The following is a 13,345-nucleotide window of genomic DNA, read 5'->3' as shown; positions in this document are numbered from 1 at the left end:
TCTCCTATCTGCCCAGGCCTCTTCTGATCACTAGATGTGCTGCAGTAGACAAAACAAAGGGTCTCATCATGCAGCTTTCTTCTCAGCTGAGGGAGATGGAATACCAGGGCCAGAGTGAGGGTGAAGGCCAGTGAGGCACTCTCTTTGGATGCAAAATGCAGGCGGGCACACCCAGCACTTGGTAATAAATATAAATTATATTTTGATACAACATTAAAAAATCTAAATTAATGCAAAAACTCCATGGTGAACAGGACATCAAATGTTACATTTATATCAGGTTATCAGTGATGGTAAATGCGAGGAAGAAATTAAATCAGGGTAGTGGGTAGGGTGAAGGGGGAGATGTGCATTTTTAAAAAAGATTTATTTTATTTTTTAGCTGGGGTGGGTATTCACTGCTGCACTCAGGCTTCCTCTAGTTGCTGCAAGCAGGGGCTGGCTTCTCTTGTAACGGAGCACCGGCTCTAGGGCAGGTGGGCTCAGTAGTTGTGGTACGTGGGCTTAACTGCTCTGTGCTATGTGGGATCTTCCTGAACCAGGGCTCGAGCTGGTGTCCCTTGCATTGCAAGGCAGATTCTTAACTACTGGACCATCAGGGAAGCCTGAGTTCTTTGTTTTTGTTTTTAATCGCACCCTGCAGCATGGGAGATCTTACTTCCCCGACCAACAAGCAAACTCATGCCCCCTGCATTGGAACACAGAACCTCAACTACTGGCCCGCCAGAGAAGTACCAAAATGTGCCTTTTCAAATGGAGAGGTCTGGAAAGATTGCTCTGAAGAGGGGACCAGGAGCCAAGTGGTGATGCCTCACTGAAGAGAGTCAGCTTGGCAAATGCAGGGGAAGAATGTTCTGCAGAGGGAACAGCAAGGGGAGTGTGCAGAGTAAGGGAACAGCAAGGGGAGTGTGCAGAGTAGATGTACACCTGGAGAGCAAACGTACACCTTGAGAATAAATGTCGGCCTGGAGAGTAAACGTATACCTGGAGAGTTCTACCAAGTGGAGGAGATGCCAGCGTGGGATAGAAAAATGAATGACATGAGCTGGGAGGTGTAGTTAGGAGCCCAGTTCATGTAAGGCCCTGTAGAGTCCTGGAATAGTTTTACTATTTCACTAAAACTGCAACGAAAAGTAACTTTTGTCGTTAATTACCGCTGCAATCACTTCCATTTTCTACTTTATTTTACCTGTCTTTGGGACACACTCCCAAGTGTAACCTTAAATGAGGCTGTGAAATTCTTTTTATTTTTTGGCCATGCCAAGAGGCATGTGGGATCTTAATTCCCCACCAGGGACTGAACCCATGCCACCTGCATTGGAAGCATAGAGTCTTAATCATTGGACCACTAGGGAAGTCCCCAGGCTGTGAAATTCTTAAAGAATCCTAACACGTAGTTTTGCCTTTTTTTTTTCATGCTTGACTCTTGGAACGAGTTATTCTGCATATCAGCTTTTTCCAGACAGAATTTATTAAACTGCAGCTTTGGAAGAGCATATGGGTAGAGCTAACAGGAAATAAAACCCTCGATGGTTTAGAAGTTGGAAGTATTTGGGAACTATTTTAACAGGCAGTAGAAGCACTTAAAAGTAGTGGTTCTTAGCCTGGGCTTCAGGAAACCATGAGTAAAATGCATATATGTATAAAGTACAGCTGGGCGTCCCAGGTGGCTCAGTGGTAAAGAATCCACCTGCCAATGAAGGAGACAAGGGTTCAAACCCTAGGTCAGGAAGATCCCCTGGAGAAGGAAATGGCTACCCACTTCAGCATTTTTGGCTGGGAAATCCCATTGACAGAGGAGCCTGGCGGGCTACAGTTCATGAGTCACAAAGAGTCAGAGACGACTTAGCAACTAAAATAACAAACTGTAGCATCCTGAGTGCTTATGGATAATTTTTCTGGGGAGTAAGTCCAAAGTTTTTACCAAATTCTCCAACAAGCCCAATGACCCCAGAAAAGTTAAGGAATACTGATTTATTTATTTATTTTTTGAATGTTGAGTTTTTAAAAATATAAACTTATTTATTTTAATTGGAGGTTAATTACTTTACAATATCGTATTGGTTTTGCCATACATCAACATGAATCCGCCACAGGTATACACATGTTCCCCATCCTGAACCCCCCTCCCTCCTCCCTCTCCGTACCATCCCTCTGGGTCATCCCAGTGCACTAGCCCCAAGCATCCGGTATCATACATCGAAACTGGAATACTGATTTTTTTAATTGGCTGAACAGCATGTGAGATTTTAGTTTTCTGATCAGGAATGGAACCATGCTCTCTGCATTGGAAGAGCAGAGTCTTAATGACTGGACTACCAGAGACGTCTCTAAGGAATACTGATTTTGGTAGAAGGTAATGGTTTTCTCTATCATGATTTCATTCCTCTCCTGCCCTTCAAGTTCACAGCTTGATCCAGGGAACAAACTTGTCACCAAGGATCCTCATAAGGGAATATCCTTTACTGGCTCACTCAACAAAGACAGTGGGAAGAAGCAGCAAATAACAGACCTACTTCCCAGTGTGGCTGGAAATGAAATACTCTAATGAAATAAAGGCAGAATACAATGCCTGACAGCTCTCAACACAAACTAGTTGCTACTGATGATAAAAATAAACCTGTATATTTTAGCTGTGTATAGTCTGCAACACAGAGTAGCTTAGAAACCAATATTCTAAAAGAGGAAACCAAGGGGGAAGAGAAAAAGCATCCAGCTGCCTGAACTTTAACGCCCGCATAGTCATTATCACTGGGTGTCACCAGTAGCTTTGGGGGGAGGAGAAGGATCCTGGCATCTGTGGTTAGATGGGCCTCATTTGAAAAAGCCCCTCCCTTACCTCCTTTCCCTTCTACTTCCTAATGTGTGCCATGGACCCAAGACATCTGGCACATCTGGGCCTCAGGGTTGTCACCTGGTAACAGAAGGCACTATACCCCATACTAAGGTTGAGAGGACAGAAGGCAAGACGCTTCCAACTCTCCCAGCATAGAATTACAGTTTGATAAAGAGCAGCTATTTTTGTTTATTCCGCCCCAAATGAATTTGGTGAGGGGTAGTTGTACTTGTGCGAAAAGAACACTGGTTTGAGAGTGTGTCTAAAGATCCCTTATTTTTGCTATTCTCTGTTTTTCTGTCCATTGCTTTAAGAGAAAACTAATCTTAGAACCCATCCCCAGCTCTCACTAGCTGTTTAACCTTGGACCAGTGCTTTTGATCTTTCCAGCCTTCTGTTTCCCTACCCTAGAAATGAGATTCTAGTTGAATGAAACTTTTTTAGGGTCTGCTGGTCAACCCTTTCGGAATGAATCTGTACTTTTTGGTTTGTGGAGGACTGAAGACTCTTGCAGGCACTGAGAATGCAAGAGGGAGTAAAACAAAGTCCCTAGGGAGTTTACAGTTCCTGAGATGTTAATAAAAATAAATCAGGCACTAATCAGAGGCCAACTGATTAAAGGATTTATTTTTCTTTTAATTCTCATTAATTGCAGTATCAGATAACTCAATCATCTAGCCCTTGAAGCTTTTCAATCCACATATACTGTATTTTCTGCTCCCAAGTGGGGAGTATTATTAGTCTTTTTGTTTCACTTTGATCAAGGTGGAAACACCCAGTCATAAAAGGTCTGCTTTACTAGCAGTGGATAAGCTTTCCTCTAATATTTATAGTAATTAAAGGAACAAATGGAAAGATGGTCAAGAGCATGAAAGCAGACAATCATGGATTTTAACGGGTTTTGCGTTCTCATTATAGATATGATACAGCCTCTCAGAAAAGACATGGAACATCAGTGCACATTTTATAATTATATCTGTGCCTGTTGATTATACCTGCTTTTTTCTTTGTTTTCAATTTTTCATATGTGTCCTCAGTCGCTTCAGTCATGTCCAACTTTTTGCAATTCGTTGGACTGTAGCCCGCCAGGCTCCTCTGCCCATGGAATTTTACAGGCAAGAATACTGGAGTAGGGTGTCATTTCCTTCTGCACGGGACCTTCCTGACCCAGGGATCTTCATGATCCTGGATCTTCTGTGTCTCCTGCATTGCAAGGAGATTCTTTTCTACTGAGCCACTGGGGAATCTTTCAATTAAAAAAAAATTGTTTTTAGCCTGGGCTTCAGGATGCTGTGAATGAAATATATACATGTACAAACTGTGTGAACTATTTCATGTATATACAATATGCACGGCAGTATCAGAAAGTTTAAGGCCATACAGAATCTCACTCCCGCACAACCTCGGTTAACATCACTTCTTTGTTGTGAGTGCTTCGATCACAGCCGACGCCCAGTAAAAAGATGTTCTCTTTTAGACACATAAACGTTAACTGAAATGATGGATCCATCTCTATTCATCGCTAATTGCACTAATAAAACTCAGTGTTTTCCTCCACGCGGTCCCAGTCTAGGGATGTCTGCCCAGTCAGAAAGGCTGGGGTGGGATGGGGCCCCAAAACACGCTGCTACTCCTGAGTCGTCCCCACCCGCGCTGCCCCCTGGACCCCGCCCCCGAAGGGTGGAAGAACGATTAGGCGGATGCAGCAGGAATCCCACGTCCACCGGAAAGAGGAAGGAACTGGCTGCAGCCGGAGAGTGGGAGAACTCTCTGCACACTGCTTGCACCAAGACCCTGCCTTCGCTTTGTAGGGGCCGCCGCTGCGGGACCACGCCCAGCGCCTAGCGACGCTCTCCATAGCAACCAAGACTGGGCACAAGCCCCGCCCCGCCCCTCCGCGTGGAGACTGGCGTATTGCGTCATTGCGGCGCGCCGGAAGTGAGTCCAACAGTCGCCAGGGACTCCGGAGGTTGCTGCTGTAGGTGATTGCTCTGGACTCTGTTGGCTTGCGATGGGTTGCGACGGAGGAACAATCCCTAAGAGGCATGAACTGGTGAAGGGGCCGAAGAAGGTTGAGAAGGTGAGTTATGTGGGCCCAGTGGGACCTGGGGGTGGTGCTGGCTGCGAACGCTCCCAGGAAGCGAAGGGAGGTGGGAGGAGGAGTTAACGGGTTTCCGCATACAACCGGGCTTATTTATCCCTTTCAGAGAACTCAAAGTTAACCACAGTGTTAATAAGGGACCTTTATTGACTGCGGGCTGTTGCCATTCATCCGACAGTACGCATAATATAGGGTGTCTCATGTAATTTTCAAAACAGCCTTACGGGTATATACTTTCAGAAGCCTCACTTTTGAGACTTGAAAATTGAGGCTCAGGAGGAGAAAGTTGCACAGCTAGTACGTGGCAGAACCAGGATCTGAAGTTTGTCTGCTGCTAGTAACAGTGATACAGATGGTCGCTGTTTATTGAGTTCTGTACGCACTAACACGGTTTTCTCAGTGAAGTCTCAAACCGTTACCTTTGAAGTTAGGGCCTCCACTTAAAAAGTAACCACCGTGTACACTGCGTTCAAGTTGATTATTGTTGGTCTCAGAGGGTGGTTAGGCTTCTCAGTTGGTAAAGAACCCGCCTGCAATGCAGGAGACCGCGGAGAAGAAATAGGCTGCTGCTAAGTCGCTTCAGTCGTGTCCGACTCTGTGTGACCCCATAGACGGCAGCCCGCCAGGCTCCCCCGTCCCTGGGATTCTCCAGGCAAGAATACTGGAGTGAGGTGCCATTGCCTTCTCCTATCCACTCCGTATTCTTGGGCTTCCCTTGTGGCTCAGCTGGTAAAGAATCCGCCTGCAATACAGGAAACCTGGGTTCCGATCCGTGGGTTGGGAATATCCCCTGGAGAAGGGAAAGGCTACTGAACATTTCCCAGTGTTCTGATCTGGAGAATTCCATGGACTGTATAGTCCATGGGGTTGCAAAGAGTGGGACAGGACTGAGCGACTTTAACTTTCAGAGGGTGGTAAGGTCCTGGGGGCTGAGGCTGCACCTTTTCCCCCTCTTCAGCACTATAAATACAGTAGATAAACACGTGATTGAATAATCCATAATTCTCACCAATGATTGAGCAAATTATGTATTATAATTTCCCTGCTTTTGTTGTTGTTCAGTCTCTAAGTCGTAGGCTACTAACAGGGAAATTGAGTCAGTAACATGACCAAGATCACACAACTGTTAGATAATGAAACCAGGATTCCCATCCAGTTATTCAGGATTTCAGAGTTAGCACCAGTGATTACTTTTTAATATAGAAGGTGTTTACCTACTATTGATATAAGTGACTGCCATACTGGGTGGTCAGTATGAGTCTCCAATCAGTAGCCAGCTAAGTCTTTTTTTTTTTTTTTTAAGTAAATTCCATGTATCACTACTGTATTTAAATCACTGCTGTATTTAAACCCCTCCAGTCATTTCCCATTGTATTAAGAAAAAAAGTCCCACAAGACCCTGTGTGATCAAACAGGATGTGATCTGTTTACCTCCTCTTCTGCCCTTCTCCAGTTCTTTTATTCTGTTCCAGCTCATAGGCCTTGTTCCTCAACCTGGAATATAATTTCCTCAACCTGATATGTTCTTCACTGAGACAATCATATCATTTGGTGTTTTTTTTTTTTTAAACATCAGTTAATTCTTTACTGAAATGTCATCCCAGCCCACTATAGCCAAAATACATCTCTCTTCTGATTGCTCTATCCTCTTCTGCTGCTTTACTTTATTGTGCTTATCACTATATTTATTTATTCTTTGTCTATCTCTTATGTGGATAGGGGCCATGTATGTGTCACTTTTGAGACCCCTGTGATGTGTCTGCCACACAGTCAACTCCCAACAAATGTATATGGAATTTGAGAGTGAGTGAACACCCAAGGTGATGGCATTTGCCCTTCTGATCACAGCTACGTGTACAGAGATTAATGCTGGGTAGCTACCACTTGTGTGAGCGAGCTTTTACCCAGATAGTATTTAGCTCAGTTTTGTTGCCTTGAGCCCAGAACTGAAGAGGAGTAGCTTATTGACAGGCTTGGCTAAGAATAGATGTCAGAAGGGGAAAGAAAGAAGAAAGGGTGATCTGAAACAACTTGAGTACCCAGGCAGGGTAGATTTTTATTATCCTTATTCACTCAACAGATACATATTAAGTGCTTATGACATACACCATTCTAGGCCCTGGGGTTATAGCAGTGAACAGAGTCCAGCCCTTGTAGAGCTTGCATTTCAGATTGGTATATAATAACATTTGTCGATCACATACAGTATGTTTGATTTGGCCCAAGACAGTCCTCAGGTTTAAGACCTTGGGTGGACCAGATTTTAAACTGAGAAGGAGTAATTCCTTCCCTGTCCCCAACTCTCCCAGGTGGTTTTTTTGAAGCAGTGAAGGACTGTGGTGTGAAGCAGGTGGGGGATCTAGAAAATAGATCCTACACTTGCCTAATGTAGCTTTTTAAATCTACAAAAGGTATAGTATATCAGCTTCACTGGTGACAAGTCTCTCTCAGGGCTCTTCTACAGTGTGGCTGATGATAAGAGCTATTTAAGATGCTGAAATGTGGCTGTTGGATCTTGGGACCGAATAGGACAACATCTGCAGTAGTGTGGTGGGGTTTTCGTTGTTTGTGTGTTTGGTTTTGTTTTAAACTATAGAGGGGAAGGACACATTTATCTAGATTAACAGATACTAACTACTATACATAAAATCAGGATGAGATGGTTGGATGGCATCATCGACTCAATGGACATGAGTTTGAGCCAACTCTGGGAGATAGTGAAGGACAGGGAAGCTTGGCGTGCTGCAGTCCATGGGGGTCACAAAGAGTCGGATGTGACTGAGCGACTGAACAACAAATACATAAATAAGCAACAAGGATTTACTGTATAGCACAAAGAATTAAATCTAATATCTTGTAACAGCCTACAATTGAACGTAATCTGCAAAAACCTCAAATAACTATGCTATACATCCGAAACTAACACAATATTGTAAATAAACTATACTTCAATAAAAATGAATAATATAAAAGTTATACAAAATAATAGAAATGTAATAGAGAGTAGCGATTAAAAGCATGGTCTTTAGAGCCCACCTGCCTGACTTTTTATCTTCGCTCCTCTGCTTGAGTGTGTGACCTTGACATGCAATTTAGCTTCTTGGTACCTCAGTTTCCTCAACTACAAAGATAAGAATCCTAACTCATAAGTTTTTATGAGGGCTAAAAGATGTTGAAGCTGAAGCTCCAATACTTTGGCCACCTGATACAAAGAACTGACTCATTGGAAAAGACCCTGATGCTGGGAAGGATTGAGGGCAGGAAGAGAAGGGGACAACAGAGGATGAGATGGTTGGATGGCATCACCGACTTGATGAATGTGAGTTTGAGCAGGCTCCGGGAGCTGATGAACAGGGAAGCCTTGCATGCTACAACCCATGGGGTTGGTTGCAAAGACTCAGACACGACTGAGCAACTGAACTGAAAAGACTAAGTCACAGAAACTGTCTAGCACAGTACCTGGCACACAGTAAACCCTTAAATAGTTCCTGCAAAAATTAAATTTGAGGGAATTTAAATTCTTTATTTTTTTCTTCCTTTTTTTTCCCCCAAGTTTGCCATCTTGTTACATTATTCAGGTTTGACATTTTAGGAACAGTAAAGAGTGAGACATGGGATATTAAATAGGTGGAAATATCATTTGAGGGCTTTGGAGGGTCTCAGATCTGAATCTTTAGAGTGTGGATGATGATTTGATATGCCTTGTAGTGAGTACTCTGCAAAAAAACATTTCTGTTAAATGGATGATTTTTGTAAGGAATTATACAGTCTTTGTGCTGAACTTCTTTTTTTTTGTTTTTGTTTTTAATGCCTGTCTTCTCAATTCTTTGCCCTTAAATTCTGCTACAACTTTGGAGCTGTTCCCACTGTTAGAAATCAACCTGTACTGCTTGTTTTTTCTGTATGAGCTTCCTAGTTTACTATTAGGATATAAATATTAATATTTATATGTAATTGACATAAGCCATTTAATGACTTGATGTAAACTGTTTCTTTGTACACATCATATATAGAGAGGCCTTTATTTGACATACTATTAATTACTTGTGACTTTTTAAATCCCAGCTTCATGTGTCAGTATTTTGATTTAAAAAACAAAAATCATCACAGCGTGGTATTACTGAATAAGCCTTTATATGTAGAATTCTGTGGAGCGTGTGTCTTTCAGAGGAGAAAATTAACTGAAAGGATTTTCTTTTTCTCTTCTCAGGTCGACAAGGATGCTGAATTAGTGGCCCAGTGGAACTACTGTACTCTAAGTCAGGAAATACTAAGACGACCAATAGTTGCCTGTGAACTTGGCAGGTATAGTTCCTTCACTTAATGGAGACGAGTTTTTATTACATGGTGTTAAAAAGAATTTTAACATGTAAATACAGTTCTTGATTCATTAGATGTGAGTAATCTCAAGCAAATTTGTGAAGCCTGGGTTGTCATTCCCTGTCTCAGAGCACTTTTCTGTTCTTTTGCACTTTTCTATTCAGTTTGGTTTGTTTAATCCATGGGTTGAAAACTCAGGGCCTGATAGGAGGGAGCTAAGTTACAAACATAAATGCATGAAGGGCCCATGTGGGATCAGTAGGGCATGGTGAGGACTGGGTGAACTGGAGAGTTCATGTTCCCTGGTGTTCCAGTGGTTAAGACTTGTTCTCACTGCTTAGGGCCCAGGTTCAGTTCCTGGTTGGGGAACTAAGATCCCACAGGCTGCATAGCAAAAAAATAATAATAATAAAATAAAAGGCAGCTGTTATTCAATTCCAGCTTGTTGTTACATTTCAAGAAGGTAGACTGATTCCAAAACATCTGATTTTTTTTTTCTCCAGGAAAAGTTGAAAATGTATATTTAAGAAAATAATAATTTTATTTATTTATTTATGACTATGCTGGATCTTTGTTGCTGAGCAGGCTTTTCTCTGGTTCAGTGACAAGCTTCTCATCGTGGTGGCTTCTCTTGTTGTGGCACAAGGCTCTAGGGTGCTCAAGCTTCAGTGTTTGCAGCACAGGGCTCAGTAGTTTGGTTCCCAGGACCCAGAGCACAGGCTCAATAGATGTGGCATGCTGGCTTACTTGTCCCTCGGCAGGTGGGATCTTCCTGGATCGGGGATTGAACCTGTGTCTTCCGCACTGACAGTCAGATTCTTTACCACTGAACCACAGGGAAGCCTGAAAATGTTTTATGTTAAATTTCCCAATTTGAAAAAATCTTGGTTTGGGTCACATTCAGTCCTCTGACTGCCAGTCTACATAGCCCTTGATTTAAACTGGTTTCTTTCTTTGTATGCTTTGGAAGTGGTTGAGACAGGATTAAATTTACTTTTTTAGGAGTGCAGGGACATTTCTGTTATCAGACGTAAATGACTTTAGATTGTACTCAGTTTAGTCTTCTTCCCTTGGATGAAGGTTGATTGTTGCCAGAATGTCTTGACTGATCTTTATTGTTGCAGACTCTACAACAAAGATGCAGTCATTGAGTTTTTATTGGACAAATCTTCCGAAAAGGCTCTTGGGAAGGCAGCCTCTCACATTAAAAGCATTAAGGTAAGACAGGTGATTCTGAAGTGCTCTGGGGGTCTCAATGGTTAAGGTTTATTGTATAGAATTCATGTATGTTTTAGACTGAACTTGGAAATTGGAATTCCAGTCCCATCCACCCATCTAATAAAGGTGTGACTTAGGACACGTCACTTAAAGTTCAAGCCAGAAGTCCCCACACCTGTACTTACTGGATTATAAATCTTTGGTGACTTAATGTGTGTGAAAGAGCTTCAGAAACTCTCAGTGTGCTGTATAAATGTTAACAGGCATAATTTTTGAAGTTAAAACTCAGCTACTTGAGTTTTTTTATTTAGAAGACACTTTTATACAATTAGAGATTTTTATAGATAGATCACTTTTCAGTCATTGTGGTTATCTCCTGCTGATTAGATGTTCTGATTGACACATTTCTATCACAGAAGTGGAAAAACAAGTTTTTTAGTAAAGGAACTTTGTTGAGAAGACAAAATCTTTCAAATCTGGTCAGTGGGAGAAAAATCAATAAAGTAGTGAAGAAAATGAGAACTGCAAAGCTTGTCAGACACTTCATCTCACTGTGTGTGACTTCATCTCACTGTGTGTGACTTCATCTCACTGTTTGTGACATGGTGAGGCCTCATGGCTTGTCAGAGGGTTGCTTAAATCAGAGCCAGAGCTGCTGACTCCCAGGCTGAGGCTTTGAGTTTTTTCCTTTCATTCTTCCTCCTCTTTCTTTTTTAAGTTTTTAGCTTATTACTATAATAGGCGTTTTGTTTGATTTTGGGGGGGTAATTAAAGGATATAGGGATTTGGAATAGTTCATTTCAGACAAATTAGTAATTCTGAGTTGTGGCTGATGGTCATGCTGTGGAGATATCCATGTCGATCTTTGTCATCATTTCCTTGAGAAGAAAATTCATTTCTCAAAAACCCACAGTAGCAGAATTACCATATCTCAAAAATGTGATGACCACTGAAATTAACTTATACAAGTCTACACTTAAAATATGTAATGTATGTGGTTGAACTTTTAATTTTAATGCAAAATTTTTTTCTAAGAACTCATAACTATAAAGATAGAAGGATTCAAATAAAACAATGCAAAAGTTATTATTACTGTAATTAATAGTCCACAAATACTCTGAGCAAAGAACCTAATGTGCGCACACCAGCTTTCAAACGAAGTTGTTTGTGTGGCGGCTTTGCTTTGGACGTGCTCAGCTGCTCCCTGGAGTGTTGAAATCAAATTGGTGCAGTTAATTACGAAGAAATGCTTCAGATGCTAAAGTGAGGCTGTTAAGTCACTCCTTGTAAAATTGAATGTTGAAAACCCAAATAACTGGATCTTGGAGTATGACAGTAATTCCCAGCTGATAGCCTGCCTTGAACTCATTAGACCGTGGCCTCACAGATTTTACTGTCTCTTCAGCTATTAAATTAACATGGCAGGTCAGTAATATGAACAGCTTGACTGAGGCTTCATTAGCCAAGAAAGAAGGTGTTCCTTTCCAGAGGATACTAATACGAAGCTTTCTTCTCTTAGTGGGATAAATTTTTATGTCCAAAGTTCCTTTGCCTTCTTTAGCAAAATGCTTGTAAAATAGAAATTAATAATTTGCTAGACAGTGCATTTAAAAAATCTTGTTTTCTATCACAACTTATGGTTTAACTTCATTTCTGTGTTAATTGATGCAAAAGAAAAGTAGAAAAAGAGGTTTGGATGGGAAGGGACTAGAACAATAATTAAGGCTAAGGATGATCCATTTGTCAAAGGAATTGTTGCTGTTTTTTTCACAGAATGTAACAGAACTGAGGCTCTCTGACAACCCTGCCTGGGAAGGTGATAAAGGAAACACGAAAGGCGACAAGCATGATGACCTCCAGCGGGCGCGTTTCATCTGCCCTGTTGTGGGCTTGGAGATGAATGGCCGACACAGGTAGGTGGTTGATGTGGACAGGTGATGTGGACTCTGGGTAAGTGATCCCAGGGCTGTTACGAACTGTGCTGTAGCTTCATAATCACACTGGTTTCTCCAAGGTGTCTTTTGGTTAGGGAAAAGTGCTCCAGCTAATCTGGAGTGTTCTGACACATCTGTACATGGCCATCTAAGAGACATATGTACATTGTATGTGGAAAACTATACCAGAGGAACCAACTACCCAGCTCTGAAATGAAATAACCTAAGGCTTAATGGGTTTGTGGAGCAGGAAAACTTAAGTCCCAATGATCTTCTACTTTTAAAGATTATATTCTTCAGACAGTCTGAATGGAAATCGTTTAGGCCTCTCTTAAAGTTTATGTTTAGTGGTGACCCTGTGAGTACATCAAGGCTTTATATTGTCACCCTGCTTATTTAACTTATACGCAGAGTACATCATGAGAAACGCTGGGCTGGAGGAAGCACAAGCTGGAATCAAGATTGCCAGGAGAAATATCAATAACCTGAGATAAGCAGATGACACCACCTTTATGGCAGAAAGTGAAGAAGAACTAAAGAGCTTCTTGATGAAAGTGAAAGAGGAGAGTGAAAAAGTTGGCTTAAAGCTCAACATTCAGAAAACGAAGATCATGGCATCTGGTCCCATCACTTCATGGCAAATAGATGGGGAAACAGTGGCTGACTTTATTTTTCTGGGCTCCAAAATCACTGAAGATGGTGATTGCAGCAATGAAATTAAACGATGCTTACTCCTTGGAAGGAAAGTTATGACCAACCTAGACAGCATATTAAAAAGCAGAGACATTACTTTGCCAACAAAGGTCCGTCTAGTCAAGGCTATGGTTTTTCCAGTATTCATGTATGGATGTGAGAGTTGGACTGTGAAGAAAGCTGAACAGTGAAGAACTGATGCTTTTGAACTGTGGTGTTGCAGAAGACTCTTGAGAGTCCCTT

The 13,345-nt window shown here is 41.9% G+C and overlaps 1 protein-coding gene across 2 annotated transcripts in view; it reads left to right on the top strand.

Moving 5' to 3' along the window:
* RTFDC1 (replication termination factor 2 domain containing 1) overlaps positions 4,741-13,345 on the top strand; it is a 47,288-nt gene continuing 38,683 nt past the window's right edge. For both annotated transcript variants that reach the window (XM_005688320.3, XM_005688319.3), the window contains exons 1-4: positions 4,741-4,916; positions 9,148-9,242; positions 10,382-10,475; positions 12,249-12,388. In XM_005688320.3, the coding sequence (XP_005688377.1) occupies positions 4,848-4,916; positions 9,148-9,242; positions 10,382-10,475; positions 12,249-12,388 (398 nt within the window). In that variant the 5' untranslated portion in view covers positions 4,741-4,847. The remainder of the gene's footprint in view (positions 4,917-9,147; positions 9,243-10,381; positions 10,476-12,248; positions 12,389-13,345) is intronic.

The sequence above is a fragment of the Capra hircus genome, chromosome 13 (assembly GCF_001704415.2).
Source record: "Capra hircus breed San Clemente chromosome 13, ASM170441v1, whole genome shotgun sequence".
Taxonomy (NCBI): Eukaryota; Metazoa; Chordata; class Mammalia; order Artiodactyla; family Bovidae; genus Capra; species Capra hircus.
The sequence above is the reverse complement of the archived record's forward strand: the minus strand, read 5'-3'. Positions and strand labels throughout refer to the sequence as shown.